Raw genomic sequence first — 21331 nt, 5'->3', positions numbered from 1 at the left:
TGAGCAAGTTTCCTTACTCCACACGCCTCTGTTTACCTAGCAGTAAGTAGGAGCTAATAACAATAATAATAAGTTGTTCACTTCAATCCACGTCTGTTTGTGGGGACACAAATTGCTGTGCGCAATTTGCTACTGCGTTTTGCCGACAAAGTGTTCAGTCAATTCACTTTGCAGTATATTCTGTGAAGCGCTTTGATTAGTTCTCCCAACGTGAAAGGCGCCCCATAAATGCCATTTGTTGTTCTTCTTGTTAATGCAGTGATGGGATTTACTGCATTGTCAGAAGGGCGGTCCTTCAGATGAGAGAATAAACCAAGGTTTGCCTGTTCGGGTGGATGTTAAAGATCTTGTGGCACTATTCAAAAAAAACAATCCCCCGGATAAAATCACTCACTTCACAGCTGCTTGTGGGATATATGTGTGGGCTACTTTCACCCACAAAACACACAGTCATTATATTTTTATAGTAAATCGTGTGAAGTGCCATGAGACAGCCTCCTGAAGTGAAAGGCGTTATTTCAAATGTTTGACTGCAAAATACACACAGTCACACCACTTTGCAATGTATCCTGTGAAACGCTTTCAGACGTCAGGACAATGTGAACGGCGCTCTATCAAATCAAGGATTATTATTGTAATATTGATTATTATCCCCACTCAGCTTCTGTTGCTCTACAAGACGAAACTCTAATGGGTTGTGCTCTCAATCGTTACGTGGTTTCAGCTGGTTAGACTCCAGCAGTGCCCAACAAACTCTTAAAATAGGGTAAATAACAATAATAATCCTTGCATTTGATATAGGGTTTTATCATGTAGTTGAGACGTCTCAAAGCGCTTCACAGAATACACTTTAAAGTGAATTGACTGTATTTTGTGAGCGAAACATGGCAGCCAATTTGAGGACAGCAGCGCCCACAAACACTTGAGGATTAAGTGACCAAATGTTCATTTTTATGTATATTTTTTGAACGGATTATTATCGCCAGAAAAGCGATCCACCAATCGTCTAACAACCGGGTTACTAGTTACTACTTACTGCTAGGTGAACAGAGGAGGGTGGAGTAAGGAAACTTGCCTAACCTCTCGTCCTGCCCGGGAATAGAACCTAGGTCGACTCGCTTGCGAGGCGAATGCTCTAACCACTATGCTATAGGACTCCACAAATCTAGACACAGGTGGAATTTTACCTCACAACAGAGGCATGTGGGTTCTGTATACGTCACAGGCAGCTAATTACCCACTTACTCTTTAATAAATAACTCAATAGTTTCAGTTTCCAAACTCGGTTCTTTCGATCAACCACACCTGCAAATGGGAAGGAGCCGGTGTTGAACCATACGTCAAAGAGTCTTGTAATCCAGGTGAGTAACGTGTGATCCAGGTGAGTAAGTTGTTCGACAGGTGAGTAACTGGTGCTCTTGGAACACCATGGAAGGTCTACGGTGTAGGCTGGAGTGTAACTAAAACGACATAGCTTCCCGTTGTGAGCAGTATTCTGCCACTTGTTTCTCTCACCATTGACCACCCTACTCGTCAGAGCTTTGTCTTGCAGGGTTAACAGGAGCAGTGCTAAGCCCCCCTCCCACACACGGTCACACACACTTTCTTATCAACCTGACCGCTCCCATCGACGGATACCGGCTCGCTTCGGTTCCCCCGCACTTCCCGTCCCACCATTGGTGGTCTGGCATTCAGCATCTCTGCCCCCACACTCTGGAACTCTATCCCGCAATCCCTCCATCTCATCCCCTCTCTTGCCTTATTCATGTCCTGTCTAAAGACCTTTCTCTTCGACTGTGCCTTCGGCCACCCTCCCAGCCCCATTCCTCCCCCCCACCCAGCCCTCCACCCCACCTGATCCCAACTCCCAGGTCGAGCCTGACTGTCGAGGGCCTAGAGACGCGTTTCCAACATAAAGGCCGCTATACAAATGTAATTTGTTGTTGTTGTTGTCCTTCCAAGTCTTGCTCCTGCATTATGAGGCCTTGGGCACACACGGCCAGGGGATGGGTGTGTATTCTCAAAACCACTTCATACTACACTGCAAGTCAGTCAACCATTTGCAACACCCAGCAGTAGTCTCGTTCTTGGGTTAGTCTTCAATTCCACCCCAATAAATAAGAAAGAGGACAAGTTTTAGTGCAATGCATCGATCTTTTATTACAACAAGTATCAAGGGTAATAAAGTCCTTGTGTCAAGTGTTTGGATGTTGGAATCTCTCTAGTTCGTGACCAACCTCACAAATGGTGCATTGAGGCATATAAAAAATGTAGGCATGCAATAGTCATATCGAGAAAGCAATAGAAAACTAGCAATGAGTATATAGAAAAGCACAAGGGATGAAGGGGTTTATCAAATACCTATACCGAAGTCTCGGCACAATTGGTCCCATCACCCTACACAGCATTAGGAGGTAAATATATTCCTGCATATATTTTGGCTGAATTAATATTTTTGGATATCTTAACAGCATAACCACAAACCCATAAAAGAGTTGTCGAACATGCAACATCGAAAAGAAAGTAAATGGTAACAGCACTTCACATATCAAAGCAAAATGTATTGTGTAGAGAAGATTGCAAATCTGGATGGAGAGATCTCTTTCTTTCTCTCCCCTCCCAGTGAGAAATCTCTCTATCCTCTCTGAGCGAGAATCTCCGCTACTCAGAGAGTGAGAAATTGGCCTCCTTAGATCAGCCTCCTCTCAGTTGAAGGTTCATGTTAATGTGGGAATGTTCCTTTATGTTGTAGTGCTGCAGTGTGCACTTGTCTTCCAGGGTTTTTCCACCAAAGACCAGGTAATACTGGTCTGAGTGATTACGCTCCACAGCTTCAATTTTCTTTTTCAGACTCAAAACAGTTGAAAAATGTCCATTTTGTCGTTTGAAGTCACAAGCAGGGCGATGGGAACATTATCTAATATTCCAAACTCCAGCAGTGTTTCGCTGTCATTCAGAATAGTATTGTTGAACATCAAGCGTTGCTGGTGGGCTGGGACTGGTGGGGATTGGGGGGAGGGAGAAAAGTGGTACCAAAATTGCTGAATGTTTTGCTTGATAGTTGCCACCTTCGTGAAGGGATTGGCGTTGATTGGTAACAAGGAACCTCCCATCAATTGGACAGTAATTTCAATCTCCGTCATGGGCTATGAGAAAACAAGACATTAATATTTCAACCGAGCTCAGTCGTTGGCAAGTTGACTTTGAAGTCAGAGGATGAAGCCCCACATTGGGACTTGTACTATTGGGGAAATGAACCACCTTTTTTAAACATAAAAAAATGACATAAAAGTAACGTAAAAGCCACATTTCCTGGTATTCTGGGCAACAGGCCTTCAGATTAAAATTATTCTTATACCACAACCATGGCATGTGTGTCTCTGCTGTGTACACAATGGTTCTCGCATTGGCCTACAAGATTGGAAACTATACTTGACGTTATTGTTATATTTCCACTCGTATTTTTCTAGCATTATTGATGCAAAAGCAATACAAATCCTTTCGGTCTTTTTTCACAGTGTGTTGGGCTTGTTTTGTTGGTTGGGGAGGAAGAGGTGATTGAGGAATGTGATCATTAGCCGACACGTGAGGTATCATTTCTAACCAAGACAGAACTGGAGGATTGAGCTATTGGGTAAGATCTATGTCCTCTTAACTCTACAATTCAAATTTACAATTATTTAGCACTGTTCACGTCAGGAAGATGTCTCAAGGCACTTAACAGTGCTGGCTGGGCAGGCAAGCGAGTATGGAGTGGAAAAAATACTGAAAGCATGGTCAAAGAGTTACGTCTTGAGATGGGCCTTGAACTAGAAGAAGTGAATAGGAATAATGAGGGATGGGGGGAACAGAAGCTGAGGCATCGGGGCAGGGGTTGGGGCAGCAGCCAAAATGCTCACACCAAAACTCTGTCCTGTATACAAATCTTTTTCAGAAAGAATAAGATCCTGGACATCAATCTAGCAGAGATGTCTTGAAGTAATCTTTTGGAAGTTATAGTGAACTGGAACACTGGTCTATTTCTATCTGAAGTAGTTACTACAATATTCTGTGATCTCTACTAACTGCCCAACACATGGCGCTTTTCTTTGTTATACTCATTTACCTTGACTTGCCATTGTTGGTCTTTGGACACACAAGGCATCTGCAGGCATTTGGAGGCTTCACTAACCATCACGTCCCATCCACCGGATTCCCCCACATTCCCAGTGGGATCGGCCGGGTCGAGGATTACTGGCCTGAAAATGGAAATGGAGAGTCATCAGCAACGATCATTAAGCAGAGGGCTGATTACTTCATGAGCATTGTCTAAAATGCACCTGGCACCCAATTTACCTTGTGGCAAGGAGTTTCTGTTTCACAAAGTCTGTCAGGGTTTTGTTGTTGCTGAGTTTGTAGTAATGGCTCCAGTAGATGCACAGATCCCTGTATCTACAAATCAACTCGAGAACCGTGCGAAACCCTTGGGCCATGCTGAACTTGTCTGGGCTGCCATTCTGCTCCCAGGCATGGATGGTGAGTAGCTCCACTGCATATTTTTTCGGAAGGCGAATTCCAGGTGGGAGGTCGTGTTTCCGTGGTTTGACGTACTATATTTAGAGAAGATTCAGTGAGGGATATTGGAAATTCTTCCACCCTTCCCATACTATCCTTGGTTGCCAGGCTCTCACTCGTTTTCGAATCCCTCGCATCTCCCTATCTATCCAATTTGCTTACCTCCCACTCCACCCCCGCTCAGCCTGCTCTGGCATCTTGTTCATCCCTCACCCTCTCCATCATTGGCGGCTGTGCTTTCAGCCACTATGCTCCGAAGCTCTGGAATTCTTTCCCTCAATCCCTCCGCCTTGCCCCCTGCCTCCACACTTTCAAATCCCACCTGAAGACCTTTTTGATCTTGCATACAGTCCCCTCCCTCCTGCCTCTCCCCCTGGCTCAGGGTCAGACTCTACCACTGTCAAGCTCTCCGGGATGCTGCCCCAAGTGAAGGGCGCTATATAAAAGCAAGTTGTTGTTGTAGCACTCTCCCCTCTGAGTCCAAAGGTTGTGGGTTCAAGTTCAAGTTCAGGCCACAAGGCTTCAACATCTTTCAAATGGGGTGAGTGGTTCTGCCCTGGGGTGGGGTGGTGGGGTGGGGTGTGGGGGGTAGGTGGAGGAGGTTGAGCACTTCAGATCTGGCTTCTCAACCGCTACCAACTGGAGACGCTTGTGGGGGTTTTACATGTGTTGGATTCCTAGGAGTAACATTTGTGTGGCTTTGAGATCAGTAAATACTGGTTTCTGAACATCACCAGGAAGCCATTCCTGGACATCCCCCGTAACAACAAGAGCAATAACTTGCCTTTATATAACGCCCTTCACACAGGGTAGTGTCTCAGGGCGCTTAAAACACAGGAAATAGCCTCCCCTATTGAGTTTACTCTTCCAGTGACGATCGATTGCTCCTTGCTTCACACTCACCATTTTGTACCAATATTTCACCAGGCGGATCAGGTCCTTGAGCTGCTCAGGACGGTTCTTCACAAACAATCTCTGACGCTCAGTGAAACAGGTGGAAAACTCCCCATCCGAATCTCCGATTTCAATCAGCTTCGCATAGGCATTGTCACCAAACTGACCTGCAGGAAGGAAAATAGTCACCGAGTGAGAGTGTTCTGTGGCTCCCAGACACTCGGAATAAGTGCAGAATGAGAAGGTGTCCAGTGCAGCCGGTTCAGGCAGGTGTACTGGCAAACCATGGGTGGTGAGGCCCTTCCCGGAAACTGGGGTGGGTGGGGTTGTTAGGGTGGGTGGGGTTGTCAGGGTGGGCGGGGTTGTTGTGGTGGGGCTGTCAGGGTGGGCAGACATTCTCCTACCTACAGCGTCGAAGGCCGGCAACAAATCAAACTCCACCTTCTCCAAAGTCTTCTTGGACGTGATGGTGAAGCTTATTGACCGGGGTGGATTGCTGGGGTTACCACGTGGCACTGTGATGTCCTCTGTCTCATATGTGTTGGATGAGCCAAAGTTAATTAATATTTGGCGAATTTCCTCCAGGATCTCGTGCCTGGTTTCTCTTTGATCCCGGTAATTGTCAAAGCAATCGAGGAAGGCGACGAGATCAGCATCCGAGCTGTTCTTCAGAGCTGTTCCTTTCCCAAACGAGCCGCCCTGTGGTGTCGGAGGGTGACAGAGAATTACAGTGGAAGCCACTTTAGCCGGCCGCTGGGTAGATCGGACAGGATGTAAAGGATAGTACCCAGATTCATTTTTATTCTTACCTCTTTTAAATCTGGTTAATTTGGATAAATATCCGGTTAATGCGGTCAAAATCTAGCGCTGGTTGCCTTCTGTGTCTCAAGCAGCTTCGGGATAGAGATGGCAGGAATATCCAGCCATTTATAAGCAGCTCTGGGAGTATCCAAGCCCTGACCCGCTCTGCCTTCCCTTACCTCCGTAACATCGCCCAATTCCGCCACTACCTCACCCCTCAGGTGCTGAAATTTGTTCATCCTTCATTACCTCCAGGCTCGACTATGCAAACGCCCTGCTTGTCGGCCTTCCCAACTCCTCCCTCCACAGGCTGCGGATAATCCAGAACTTTGCAGCCCGTGTCCTCTCCCGCGCCAAACTCCGTGACCCCATCTCCCCCACTCTCGCCCGACTCCACTGACTCCCCATCCTTCAGAGGATCCAGTTCAAGATCCTGGTCCTCACCTACAAAGCCCTCAATGGTCTCACCCCACCCTACCTCTGCGACCTCCTAACCCCCTACCAACCCGCTCCCTCCGCTCAGCCGGCTCTGGCTGCTCCACGTCCCCCGACCCACCCGCCCCACCATTGGCGGGAGAGCCTTCAGCCACTCTGCCCCCAACCTCTGGAATTCCATCCCCCAATCACTCCCCTCGCCCCCTCCTTAGCCTCCTTCAAGACCCGCCTCAAAACCCTCCTCTTCAAACATTCCATCGGCCACCCCCTTCTCCTCCCCTCCCTTCTCCCCCCTAACCCAAGCTCGAGTCTGAAATGCTGTACACTGTCCAGCGCCTTAGGACGTCCTCCTGACGTGAAAGGCGCTATACAAATGTAATCTTGTTGTTGTTAGGCGCAGGTTGGGAAGAGTTAAGGCTCGGGCACCCTAGAGTGTGATTTGGGGGTACTGCTGGAATCTAACCACCTAAAACTACCATCCTTTAGATGAGATGTTAAACCAAGGCTCCATCTGCTTCTTCATGTGGATGTTGAAGAGCTCATGACGCTATTTGAAAAGAGAGGGAAGTTTGTGGGACAATTATTTGTGGGACACTACTGTGGGACACTAATGGTTGCCTCATTTGCCTACAATATATCCTGCAAAGCATCCTCCTGATGTGAAAGGCGTTTTACCAAATACAAGGATTATTATTAATGTTATAGTCATTTAACGTTCATTGCCAGCAGAAGAAATCTTCTGTTAAACAGTCAGTCAGTCATTCACTGCCTGTGGAGGGACCCAGATCCACAGACATGTATAAAACCAAATACATTTAGCTCTACTAATCACAGGGTTCACAAAATGAACGCTTGAAATATTAAGAATTAACAAGGCAGTGATAAATTTTGAAAAATAAATATGAATAAAATATGAATATGACATAAAAATAAAAAAAAATGTTTATTCTGAAAGACTCTGGCTCACTTACCTTTACGACCCGGATTACCTTCAGCTTTATAAGGCACTGGTTCTTTAAGAAATCACACATTTTGTGAACAATATTTCTCACTTGGATGTTGAAATCACTGGGCTTCAGTTTTTTGATGAAATTATGTAGTTGATTCGCGTCTGTCTGGTACAACAAAGGCTTCTCAGTTGTTTGGTCCATTAAACTGTTTATTCCTGTTTGATACATTGAATTGTTCGCACTGATCTGCGGTAAAAGCTTAAACATATTAATCTGATTGAATTGCATCCTGCTATCTTACTAAAGCTTTCACATGCACGGCTGAGTCTGGAGAATGCGTTTGCCTTAAAACTGGCGCCTAAATTATTTCCCGCCTCCCTCTTCTTGACGAATGTTTCATTGGCTGTTACCCTGACCTACATATATGGTCTTGCTTGATATGTAATATCCTTCCTATCTGCCCAGTCCTGCTCCTAGCGTTTCTAGATATATTTCATAAAGTGCTTTTCTTCACATCCACATGATCTTGCCCTCACCTGAGACATTAGTCATAAAGCAAAGGGAGTTTCCTGGCCAACAATCTCCCAGGTAAAAATTGATCACTCACATCATGGCTGTTTGTGAGACCTTGGTATATGCAAAATGCCTACTGCGTTTGCTTACAAATAAACATTACAGGTACTACATTTAACAGCTATTTATGAAACGCTTTGAAACATTTGGATGTTGTAATAATAATCCTTGCGTCCAGTTGAGCACCTTCCATGTCATGAAGACGTACGTCCCAAAGCTCTTCCCAAGATTCACGTAAAGTGGAGTGACTCTGCATTTGTTAGCGAACATGGCAGCCAATTTGCGCACAGTAATGTATACAAGCGAGAGACCTGAGTTCAATTCCAGGCAGAGGGCGAAACCTTGGGCAAGTTTCCTTACTCCACACGTCTAATAATAATCCCTCCAAAACAAAAATAAATTGGTCATTTTCAATCTACGACTGTTTGTGGGACATTGCTGTGCGCAATTGGCCGCCGCGTTCGCCCACAAATATACAGTCAATTCACTTTACAGTGTGTTCTGTGAAGCGCTTTGGGACGTCCTCCCGACGTGAAAAGCGCTATATCAAATGCAAGGATTATTATTATTATTATTATAGCATGAGTCAAAGCCCCATTCTAACCACAAGAACGTTCTACATTTTCCGTTGTTCAGACTCATTGCTAAAAGCTGAACAGAAACATCAGCTGTGTAGCAGAAGCATCTCTCTCTCTCTCTCTCTCAGAGAGGCAGTGCTTGAGGCACTGCCTTTTATCTTTTAGATAATATTTTGAATCTGTTGTCACACACTGCTGTGTGAAATGCAATGTCGGAAATGGAAACTGAAAGTGAATGAGCTCATAGGATCAGTTTCTGTTCTGTTACTGGATTGCCAACCGAATATTGCAATCGAGCCAAGTGTCTGTGGGAATCTCCCTAGTTTGCTTCCTAACCAGGTCAGCAGTGGTCCAAGACCCTACTGATGATAGCCCAGCCAACCTGGCTCATTGGTGGGATTCAGAGGGGCAGACTGGGGATGAAGCCACTCGGCACCTGTTAACCCTGCAATGCAAAGCCCCAAGTTTGACACACTTCCCAAACGGCTACACTCTAATAATAATAATCACTGAATTTGATATCCGCAATGCCTCATCACGTCTTCGAGACGTCTCAAAGCGCTTCAGAGAACATAGCGGAAAGTGAATTGACTGTGTATTTTGTGGGCGAAACTCTGTATCGTTCTCCACATAAGCCATCTAAGTCTAATTTTACTTTATTGCTCCCTGACCCACCGCACTCCACCCACCTCCACCCACCGCCCATAATATTCCTCTTTCGCAAGCAACTAAATTCTCTTTTCAACGAATCAATGGACTTTGCTTCCTCTACGCTTTGGGCATGTTTCACTTCTCTCTGTGCAAAGAGCTGAGTCACTTGATCTCCAAATCCTGTTGGTTTGTTCTGAACGGAATTACCCTGTTGGGAATTTTTCTGCAGATGGAAAAAAATGAGCTGGAAATATCCAAAAGGAAACTGGTACTCAGCGTGTACAGTGAGGGGGGCACCATATTATTCTACAACAACAACTAACAACGGCTTGCACTTGTATAGCGCCTTTCACCCAGAATAGCATTGACCTAACTTTAACTTGTGGGAACAGCTGACCCCAACACAGCCCTTAGTGACTCATTCTTTCCGTCTCTTGGGTTAAGCCTGTGACAAATTTTTACATCGCTCACGTTTATTGTTTCTGAAAACTTTTAAGTTGTTGTCAAACGTGATAACTGTTTTTGGTGGCAAACATGGCAACTAATATACACCAGAAATAAAACACAAACAACAATTGCATTTGTATAGCGCCTTTCCTTTTGGGAGGACATCCCGAAGCCTGAGACAGTCAAGGGTTTGCATCTGAGCTGGGTGCTGGTATTAGGAGTGATGGAGGGCAGTGAGGGTAGGGATAGGACTGGGACTGAAGTAACGGTTGAAGAGGAGGATCTTGAGATAGACCTTGAAGGAGGCAAGGGAGGGAGCGAGACAAAGGGACTGTGGGATGGGGGCGGCAAGACTGAAGGCCCGTATGCCGATGGTGGGGCCGACCGGTCAGGGGACATAGAGCAGGCCGGAACCGGCCGAGTGGAGGAAGAGGACAAGCCTATACGAGGTTAGCAGGTCACACAGGTAGGGGGGAGAGCAAGGCCGTGTAGAGCTTTGAGGCAAAAAGTCCTGAGGTTAATAACCAAATCATCCGGGGGATTGTCAACTTGGAGAAACTCCACTTGCATTTCCAATAGTGTCAGGGGATCTCTAACCTCCACCAGAAACAGCATCTCTGACAATACTGCACTGGGGCATCAGCCTGGAGTGTGAGTCCAACTTACAAAGTGGGGCTTACCATCTGACAAGAAGCTTTCCTGTTGGTTGCCCAACTACCACATTATTCCACTACCACGGAGCCCTGTAGCTCAGTGGTTAGCGCACTCGCCTCGCAAGCGAGAGGACTTGGGTTTGATTCCCGGGCAGGGCGAAACGTTGGGCAAATTTCCTTAATCCGCACACCTCTGTTTACCCAGCAGTGAGTAGGAACACGGTTGTTAGCCGATTGGTGGCTTGCTTTTCCAGGAGTAATCGTCCCTTCAAAAAAAAATAATGATAATAAAATAATTTGATCACTCAATCCATGACTGTTTGTGGGACACTGCTGTGCGCAAGGCAATTTACTTTACAGTATATGCTGTGATGCGCTTTGAGACGTCTCGAAGACGTGATCAGGCTCTATCGCAAATGCAAGGATTATTATTATTTATTTATTTATTTATTTACCACCACCTTCTCTGCCAGGGTCCTGTCACTTTGCCCAAGACTAAGGTATCTCAGCCTCACACACCTCATACGTGACTCAAGTGATGTGGTATTGTAAACCTGTAGCCAGAAAGGAATCTGAAAGTGATGTTGTCAGAGGTGATTTCCCCCCCGGCTGATATCATTTCTTAGACATAGAGGATTTCTGCACAAATTAAACTTCACCTTAAAGAATCATTGGTTTGTCAATGTGCCAGAGGCTGGGGAAGCCAATCAGAGTGCCAGGGCTGTGACTTTTGCAGAGTTTAATAGGAGAGAGCCAGAGGTACAACACAGCATATTCAGACCGAGAATAAGCTCTCAAAGTGCTAAAGTAGTTTCCTCTGTTTATTTCTGGTCCAGCAGAGTCGGTGTGAAGAGACTGATTGACTGACTGACTGCAAAAGGAAATCAGCAGAAGATTGTGCAGATTGAGGTTTATCCAGATTTGCCTTTATTCCTGCAAGGTCTGTGGGTTTTACTTTGATTCTCGGTATTCTAATTCATTCTTTCATATTAATTAACGTTGCGGATTAGAGAAACTGGGTAAAATAAATAATTTTTAAAAATTTAGATGTTGTTAGAGGATGTGAGCCTGGTTTTGTTGTGAGTTTCTGAGTGCTGTTTCTGAGTGCACATCGGTTTGTCTGATTTTATTACATTGAACTGTAGAATGTTTCATCTCAGAAGAAGGCCACAAAATGTAAAGTCAATTCATTTTACAGTATATTCTGTGAAGTACTTTGAGATGTCTCGACAAGTTGATAAGGCGCTATCTCAAATGCAAGGAGTATTATTATTATTGTAAAGATTAATTACATTTGTGATCCTGCAGTGGAGGAAGGACCGATATAAGTTCTTCAATTGATATCTATTAATATAAATTGGTAAAGAAATGCATATCAAAGTTATACGTTTGACCAAATTAAAGTAATGCTTACGACAGGTTCGTGAAGTTCACCAAAATGGGTTGATCAGATCAATATAGTGGCTTTGATGTCGGAATCGGCTTGTTAACGTGCATCAATCCACGGTGATTGTTGTACCATTCCTCTTTCCTCGAGATTGGATGCGATCAGCTGCTCCATTCTCTCTTCTCCGATGTAATCCAAAAGATCTCGGATTCTTTATACCTTTTTGGTCACATACCCCGGTCTCTTCAATGTGTTGTTAGAAAAAACAGCTGCAAACCAAGGTCAAACTTTATCAAAATTCCAACAGCTCGTTTCAAAACAAGTCTGTCTTTGTCCTGCGCGGATTTTGAAGAAAATATATTTCCACCATCCTTGGTTTTCAGGCAGATGCAGCTTTCCTGAAGAAACAAGTCCATGAAACTCCGCGATTTTCCTTTGGTCAACTCAAACAATCCAGAATTCTGATATTTTGCTTACAATATTAAGACCATCACCATGCCTGTACCTGCTGTGTGAGAGAAAGAGCTATCTATTTATATTTTGCAATGTACTGTAATACAGTCCACGTTTCCTCTCAATCTTCTGTGTTTCAGTGAGACTCAGTTATAATAATAATATAATATAACATATAATATTATTGCATTTGATATAGCGCTTTTCACGTCTTCGAGATGTCTCAAAGTGCTTCACAGAATACACTGTAAAGCGAATTGACTGTATAATTGTGGGCGAAATGCACAGCAGCGTCCCACAAACAGTCTTGGATTGAGTGACCAAATTATTATTTTTTTTTCTTGAGGGATTATTATCAGGCGTGTGGAGTAAGGAAACTCGCCCAAGGTTTCACCCTGCCGGGAATCGAACCCAGGTCTCTAACCCTAACGATGTCTCAATTTCCCACTGTTATCTCAGGTCCCATAATGAATTCATTTCTCAGTTGCCATCTCTCCACTTGTTGCACAGCTCACTGAGGGTCTCTTGTGACAATGCTAAACACTGCAGCTCACTGCCAAGTGATACCAAGAACATTCATTTCAAGAGCGTCTAACAATGGTTCTGCTTCCGCTTCCTTCCGCTTAAAGATCTGCCGTCTCTTTCCCCCTACGCCTGTCCTGCACAATCACCAAGTTAGAATCCAGAGTAGAGGACGGGCAGGTGGGACAGTGATGGAGGAGTGTAGGTTGCAGAATAATACAAAAGAGATTCTCAGAGTTGGGAGTCGTGGGATATATTGGTCTAGATGGGAATAATAATAATCCTTGCCCTTGATATTGTGCTTTAACACATCGTTGAGAGGCAGGCCTGGTAATTACTAATATTGTGTCTACACTGGGTGATTTAACCCATGTGACAGTCACTTACGTCCTGTTCGCTGTCTCTCCACAGATGAGGATCCAGGTGAAGTTCATCACTGGTTCAGTAGTGGATCTTGAGGTGGATCCATCCATCCAGGTCTCACAGCTCAAGAACATGATCTTTCTGAAAACCCAGGTGCCCGACCACCAGCAACGGCTGGTGCTACAGAACGGCAACAGAGTGGAGCTGAGTGATGAGCAGCGTTTGTGCCAGTTCAACGTGACCTCCAGCAGTACCATCCTCCTGATCGTCAAGGACAACAGCCCCATCCAAGTGTTCCTGAAGAATGAGAAGGGGAAGATAAGCACACACATGGTTCAGCCCTCAGACTCAGTCACAAGTTTTAAAGAACGGGTTAGCCGTCAGGAAGGAGTTCCTCCCAATCAACAGCGCCTGTTGCACAAAGAGAAGCAGCTGGAAGACGGATACAAACTGTCCGACTACAACATTCAAGCTGAGAGCACCATCTGCCTCCTGCTCCGTCTGCGTGGGGGCTAACCTCAGCCTCAGCCGCTCGCTCCATCAATAGAAAAATGAATCCTTTCCCTGTCCCTGGGACCTTCTCCCTGCCACCATCACATCCAATCGACTATGGTTCAGCATCCGATCGGCTCTTAGAACTTTTTATTTAATGCTATTCTTGATGATCACTCAGCAAAACCCTCCTATTTTGGTCCCAGTTTCCCCCCACTATTGCCCAGTATTTGATCAGTGCTCCCAGCCATGTTGCTGGCCTGAGTGTGACCTCTTTGATTTTAGTAAAGACCTGTTTGGAGTTGGGGTACAAATCAGCCATGATGTCGTAGAATGCTGGAACAGGCTTGAGAGGCTGAATGGTCTACTCCTGCTCCTATGTTCCTAGTATCTGTCTTGGTCTAATGGGGCACAGGTTGCACCAGGGAGGGACCATGCTATGGCTTTGATCTCAGTCCACACGCTGGAACTCTTTCCCACAGTCCTTCCGCCTCACCCCCTCTCCTGCCTCCTTCAAGTCCCATCTAAAGAACTTCCACTTGGACCGTGCTTTCGACCATCCTCCCACCCCCACCTCCCCTGCTGTCCACCTCTCCTGACCCCAATTCTGATCCAAAACCCTGATTTTCCAGTGCCCTGGGACGTCTTTCCGACGTGAAGGGTGCTATACAAGTGTAATTTATTGTTGTCGTTGCCTGTAGTTAGCGCGGAGGGACCAAGACTGCCCCAGGCCGAGAGCTAAAGGCTTCCACCATCTGGTCTGGCCCTTTCTCTGGTCAGTCACATTGCACCTGAGGTAATGAACACACCCTAACCCTAACCCTGATCATCCTGTTACTGCAGTATTTCAAGCTCATACTTTTGTTGCTCTCTTGTTGCCACAGCAAACGCACTTTTATCTTGCTCGTAAGTACTCCAATAAAAATTTGTATTTAAAAATATATAAAAAATGTTTCTATCTCTGCCTTACTTACACCAAGGTGCACATGAGTAGAATAACTGGTGCCCGTGTGTTAATTGAACTCGTGTGAAAACTCAGTACATATCCAGCGATAGTATTTTTCTCCCCATATGAGGAGTGAGGAAACTATTCTAACATTTTGCCCTGCCTGGGAATTTAGTTCCTCTCGCTTGTGAGGGGAGTGCTCTAACCACTAAACTACAGGATTCCAAAGGCACCTTATCACGTCGTTGAGATGTCTCAAAACGCATAACTGTTCTGAAGCCCAGTGAAGATACAGAACTTTCAACAGGGAGCAGTAAGAATCTCTTGGGCAGTTGCCTAGGTGATGCCCTCCCTGATGTTGTCGTGGATTATTTTATCCGTCAAGGAATGCCACAGGGGAATTAACAGGGACACATCATTGAATAATATCCTCATGACTCCCCCCCACCCCCCAAATAATTATTCTGGTAAAGAACCCCCTTTTACTGGCTAAATATAATAAACACGGATACTAGTTGCCTCGACATGTAGGGTTCACCTCAAGTTAACCAAGGGGCCGGTGTCTGTGCTGTAACATTGCATAGCCTTATCAAGCAGATGGAAGTGGATTGCATGCTATTGCTGCAGTGCAATGAGCAGGCAATGGCATGTTGGTGTTACTTCCCTCCGCACAAACACAACGGCAAAGAGAAATAACAAAAGGAAAGAGTTATGACCAGGAAACCTGCAAGTGCCGGGGCTCTGGCTTGTTCCAGCTTCCGTTGGTCAAACACCAAGAGGGTCATTTGCAGTTTGGAACATTCAGCTCCTGTTTATCACAGAACAGAGCAGAGAGGGACTGTCAATCAGGAAGCCTCGGGCGGTAACATAGGCATCAGGTTTGCAAATAACAGGTGAGAGCCAGAGACACAGGTGGAGAGACATCATTCCACTCATTCCGAGAGAGTCGGTGTGAAGGAACGGATAGGAGACAAACAGACGGACAGACAGACCAGGAGAGGGAATTGCCAAAGGATTGTGCAAATCGAGGTTTACCTGGGTTCACCTGGACCCCAGCAGGTCTGTGTGTGTTTACTCTGTGTTTTGCTGCATTCTGCGTCTTCTGGCAGATTGTAGAAACGTTTTGGTAGCAATTCCCACTTTATCACTGAAGCTGACATCCACAAGGTCTGATGCAGTTCAGTACGTCAGGAGGATGTCCCAAAGTGCTTGACAATTCTGGCTGGGTAGTGGAGCTGAGGGTGGGAGCTGGGTGGGGTGTGGGGTGGGGGTGAGGAGGGGAAAGATGACTGAAAGACATACCCAAAAAGAGGGGAGGGAGGAAGCAAGTCGGAGTGACCTGGGAATGGATGGGAGTGATCTCATCGTGATTAGGCTGGAAAATTGGAATGGAGTTCCCATCCCTTCCTGGAAACAAATAGGAAGGTGACTATTGTTCATTACGAGTTTACCCACTGTTTCTGTGACTGTGAGCTACGGGGTAGTATTGATGCCAGTCCTTGCAATCCGCTTTGTGAATTAACATGGGATGTTCCCCTCACACTCACACACCGCACTCACACACCGCACTCACTACTTGTTTTATTCCAAACAATCTTTGCAATCAAGTATTTTTAACGTCTCGGTGGAAAATCAAAGCAACCACAGTTGTTACAGATAGGTTCACTGTGTCAGCACACACCTCACCTGCTGTACTCGGTTCCTGGATTCTGGTTCCTGGGTATGTCCCTGGGGAAATATATCCACCCTCTGGCTCTCTGAAAACAAACAAAAAAGAGGGACTGGAGCCAGGAAATTTCACACACTGACATACACAGGTCTGTGCTCAATTTTCCAATGGTACATTGACTAGAGCAGTCGAGCCGTTGACATGGCCATAACCTGTAGGTCACCTCAAAGAGCTTCACACTGTGACTGCGAGGCCGAGGTGGCTAAGGGGAAGGTGACAGAAAGCCTGGTCGAAAAGAGGGTAGGGAAATGTTGTTAGGTTTGAATAGCAGAGACAGTAAAGTAATATAGAGTTTTTACTTGATTGGCTTTGATCTCATGGAGTCTCTTTGCAGAGCTTTCCCACCTCAGAGTAGATTTTGTATGATTTTAGAGGGAGCGAGTTTCATGGTTGAATGGTATCTTCTTCTTACATTATTATAATAATTATCCTTGCATTTGAGAGACGTCTCAAAGCCATTCACAGAATATACTGTAAAGTGAATTGACTGTACATTTTGTGGGCGAAACGTGGCAGCCAATGTTAACGAATCTTTGTCAAGAACTTCTTTATCTTGTGTCTTACTTTCTCTCTTGTTTCATCTCCCTTTAGCATTGAACAGCAGAATAACATAATCCCATTTAGAAAGATTAATTGCTCTCATTTGACCAGCGAACATTACCAGCAGCCCTCCTGCTTTTTACCAGCAGATCCAAAAGACAACAGCAGAACAGCAACCCAGTAGACACTGCCAGGAGAAGCAACGCATCTTCACACCAGTAGAACGTAGACACAAAGACATCCTCAGGAGGAAGAGAACCACAAGATGGGCAACAACCAAAGCAACAACCCGAGTGATTTTGATGAGTTTGACTTTGGCCCCGATGAGGAAAAGATAATTAAGAATTTTTCAGAAGATTCGAGCATTGGTGATATTGAGGAGAAAGAGTTCCTGGCGTTGAACGGGAAGTTCATGTACATGTACATTGTTGGTGAGGCCAGAACCTCCTTCTACAAAGTGGGGCATTCACTTTGCCCTCAGATGAGGCAAATTAAAATCCAGGCAGGAAATCCGCGAAAGCTCATCTACAAGAGAGTCCTGAAGCTCCAAACCAAAAAGAGGCACTTTGGCCATCTCAAAACGCTGGTGGAAATCACCGAGGCCGAGATTATCAGGGACCTGGCCAGTCTTCAGTCTGCTAATGGCAGCGCTGGATGGTTTGATGTGAGCACCGAGACAAAACCAATTCTGTACGACATCTTCGAAAAGAAGGTCAAGAATGCGGTGAATCTGAACAAGGACTGGGTCATGGTGGAAGAGGTGCCCAAGAAACACTGAGCTCTAGCGAGTCGGCATCAGAGAGAGAGAGAACGAGAGAGAGAGAGAGAGAGAGAAAACCATGTTACATTCCAGCCTACAATCATCTGATTCCTTCATTAGTTTTAAACCCTGGTTACCCATCATTCTGTGTTTAAAAACGACCTACCCTTTGATAATATTCCTGCAATTTCTCCCCCACCCACCACCAACCCAGGTATCTGGAATTCTACGTGTAAGCCATCTGAAATGTTCCATTACTTTCCAGTGTAACTTGTTGCTGTTTATGCATTGTTCTATATAGTGGTTCTCGTAGAAATTGTGACATTAACATTAAAATTATACAGCTTCGCCCCTTTGCTGCTATTGCTGTCTGAATGCCATCTCACCCCTCGTCTCCCCCACTGTTAGCTTTCCTCATGCTGATAATCCTCCTTCCTTCTTTGATAATATATATGCCACTGATTTCCCCTTTTTCTTGGTCAGCCCTTTTGTGTCTGACACAAGCGGAAGCTCATCACCGTACTTAAGAGTCCCCAAACCAAACTGAGATTTCCATGCATCCCCCACCCGCACATGTAAATTCCAGAGATAAATTGTTGGAATGGAATGCGCTCTCTCTCTCCCAGGAGGGATGCGTGCTGCTTACCGAATTCCAGAAAACACTCGGCGTAGGCTGGCAAGAGACAAAGCTTGAGGACCCCAGAATGTGCGTTGGGGTAATTGCTGGAGTCTAACTGGCTCATGGGTGAGTGGTGGAGGGAGTGTTGCATTGCTGGGGGTCGCTGTCCTTTGGATAAGCCTTCAAACCGAGGATGTTAAAAATCTCATGATACAATTGGAATCAGAGAAAGGAGATCATTCCAGTCTCCGGGCCAGCAGTCGTCTAGATTAATTGATCATTTACCTCATGGCTGTGAGTCAGACCGTGTTTGCCTACAATAACAGCCTCTATAGCTGAGTAGGCCTTTGAGATGAAATGAGAAGGCTCCATAAAAATGTACCTTCTTTAAGAGCCACCAGAGGGCAATTGATACTTAGCTAAAAGCTATACAGTATCTCATGTCTGGAGTTCTTGACTTCATTTACAGTAGTTCCGCTCATCAGCAGAGGGAGCTTTTCAACCACAGATGACACACATCCAAGTGGGAAGAATTCCACCTGTGTCTAGATTTACCACATTTGTAGTTAGCATTTCAGAACATCCAAACTTCAACCCAAGCTCAGTTCAGCCACAAAAAAAAAGGCACTATACTATACAATATATCTGTGAGAGCACCGAGGATAGAGCTCAAGGAATGCAGTAAATGTCTGTGCACGGACAGGAGGAGAAGCCATTGGAAGAGCCGAAATGAAAATGCCGGGATAGGTAAGAGTGAAACCAAGAAAGGACTGAGCCTTTGAGGTAGAGCAGGAAGGCGAGATCGTGAAGAAGGATGGAGTGGTTGACAATATTGAAGGTGACAGAGAGATCGAGGAGAACGAGGGGGCAGAGACAATGTCATTGATGACCATGACTATGATCAGTCTCAGGCTGATGAGTGGGGAGAAAACCAGATTGGAGGGGCTCATAGAGGGAATGTGGGAGAGGATAGAGAGGATGGAGATGGTTCAGAACCTTGCAGAACATGGAGAAGCCCTTTGAGGGTTTGTTGAGATGGGGGCGGTAGAGGGTTGGGGGGGTTGATGATGGTATTGAAGGTGGAGGCTCTGTGCCAGTGGGGAGGAAGATGTTGATAATGTCAGCTAGTAGGGGAGGAGAAGCTGGGTGGCCAGGAGTAGACCTTTACAGGGAATCACAGTCGTGAAAGCAGGGAATGTGTCAGGGGTCAAGTGGTTAAAGTCACAATGTTGCGTGCGGATGTCCTGAGTGATTGATGATCAGTGAGTTGAGATGTTAAGTGCTCGTCAGTCAAAGGAAGTGCCGTTTCCACTGAGTGCCGGGAAACTGTGATCATATCTGCGAAATTTCCTGGATTAAGAAATGTGGGCAAGTGTTTGAGCATTGCAATAGGAAAATGTCTAACATGGCCATTCAGATTTTACACCATGTATCAAGAGCAGGGGAACAGGCCAGAAACTGTAAGCACCAATTTGGAGATGCTACATAACATTGGTCAATAGAAACATCGCAATCATAGTGCCAACCTTTAGCAATTTTCATCAAATGAGAATCATATTGGTTCTCAGCCCAGTTGTCAGCCTGGCTCACTGGTAACACTTTCATGGCTGTTTGTGGAACCCTGCTGTGAACCTACAGAAACAGTCACTAAACTTAATATTAATTACTGTCAAGTGCTTTAAGACACTTTGATGTGTGAGGAGCTGTAAAAATGAAAGCTCTTCTTTTCGAACATCACAATTGACACACTGGTCTCTGCCTGTACCTGACTGATGTCTTACTTTCCACATCAAATGTTCTCTTTTTCTTTCCTATTTTCTCACTGCCTTGTTCCCTTCCTCCTCAACCTCTCTTTTCATGTTCTCTCTCTGTGCTGGCTTTCCTGTGTTCATTCACTCACTCGTTTCTTGTTGTTATTACAAATCAAACCTTTCCTGTGCAGATAAGAGTCGCGATGACAGGAACACTCCTCCCCTAATCTGGGTCTTCTGATTTCACACAAAATTGGAAGTGCCAGCAATCAGGCGCTTGAGATATCCCAGGTCTGACACTGCAGAATTATCCCCCGAAGTTTCCTTCTGCTGCGAATGGAGAGTGCCAATACCAGTGACCGTCTGCAGGTGAGAGTGGTGCGATTCTTTCCACAGCCTCTTGTTAACACTGCCAACCAATAATAATAATCCTTGCATTTGATACAGCGCCTTATCAGGCCTTCGAGACGCCTCAAAGCGCTTCACAGAATATACCGTAAAGTGAATTAGCTGTATATTTTATGGGCGAAACTCGGCAGTCGATTGCTAACAGCAGCGTCCCACAAACAATCGTGGATTAATTTTGAAGGAATTATTACCCCCGGAAAAGCGATCCACCAATCAACTAGTAACCGGGTTCCTACTTATCGCGAGGTAAACAGAAGTGTGTGGAGTAAGGAAACTTGCCTAAGGTTTTGCGGTGCCCGGGAATCGAACCCTGGTCCTCTCGCTTGCAAGGCGCGTGCTCTGACCACTTCGCTACGAGGCTCCACGAGTTGTTGTTATTAAAGCAGGGCTGTAGCCTCAGGCTAGCTGAGCAGCTTTATGCTATGAGCCATCCCTCCCTAAATCCTGGATGCCAGAAAGTGCTCAGGAAATCAACGCGCGTTGAGTTGTGGCACTTGCCATGCCATATCTCTCCACTGGGGAAACACATGCATTGACATGGGAGCGTTTTAAGCCTCACCCCTTCCCCCCCCCACCCCTCAAAAAAAAAGGCTTTTTGCATTTTTGTAGACGAGGTGTCACTGTGTTTACACAGTGCGATAGTGACTTAAGATCTGAGCTCCAATCTTTGCCGCCCATCAGAGCAAAGCAACAGCCCAGAGCAGTGAGACACACACACATACACACACACCACACACACATATTCTCCAGCTGTCTCCAGCAGAAGCAACTTTGCCACCCAACACAGCAGCTCAGACCAGACCAGATCAGCTGGAACAAGGCACC

General features: G+C 45.6%; 2 protein-coding genes across 3 annotated transcripts; one reads left to right on the top strand and one right to left on the bottom strand.

The window, feature by feature from the left end:
* Positions 1–2152: 2152 nt before the first annotated feature.
* LOC103184061 (2'-5'-oligoadenylate synthase 1) lies at positions 2153–12256 on the bottom strand. 2 transcript variants are annotated; one of them, XM_007901907.2, is made up of 7 exons: positions 11951–12256; positions 7656–7795; positions 5853–6147; positions 5458–5615; positions 4336–4589; positions 4106–4238; positions 2153–3146 (listed from the first exon to the last, which is right to left on the bottom strand). In XM_007901907.2, exons 2-7 carry the CDS (start codon positions 7713–7715, stop codon positions 2853–2855), a joined length of 1194 nt encoding a protein of 397 aa, XP_007900098.2. In that variant the 5' UTR covers positions 7716–7795; positions 11951–12256; the 3' UTR covers positions 2153–2852. The 2 variants fall into 2 exon arrangements, with proteins under 2 accessions (XP_007900098.2, XP_007900096.2); XM_007901905.2 differs by lacking the exon at positions 11951–12256 and having other exon boundaries at positions 7656–8231.
* On the top strand, positions 11308–14687 carry LOC103184060 (polyubiquitin-like). Its single transcript, NM_001293148.1, is given in 2 exon segments — positions 11308–11476; positions 13310–14687. A coding segment is annotated over 1 exon segment (468 nt). The 5' UTR covers positions 11308–11476; the 3' UTR covers positions 13778–14687.
* The last annotated feature ends 6644 nt before the right edge of the window (positions 14688–21331 follow it).

The sequence above is a fragment of the Callorhinchus milii genome, unplaced genomic scaffold (assembly GCF_018977255.1).
Source record: "Callorhinchus milii isolate IMCB2004 unplaced genomic scaffold, IMCB_Cmil_1.0 Scaffold8, whole genome shotgun sequence".
Classification (NCBI taxonomy): Eukaryota; Metazoa; Chordata; class Chondrichthyes; order Chimaeriformes; family Callorhinchidae; genus Callorhinchus; species Callorhinchus milii.
Note: the sequence above shows the minus strand (reverse complement) of the source record. Positions and strands in the feature narration are given on the sequence as shown.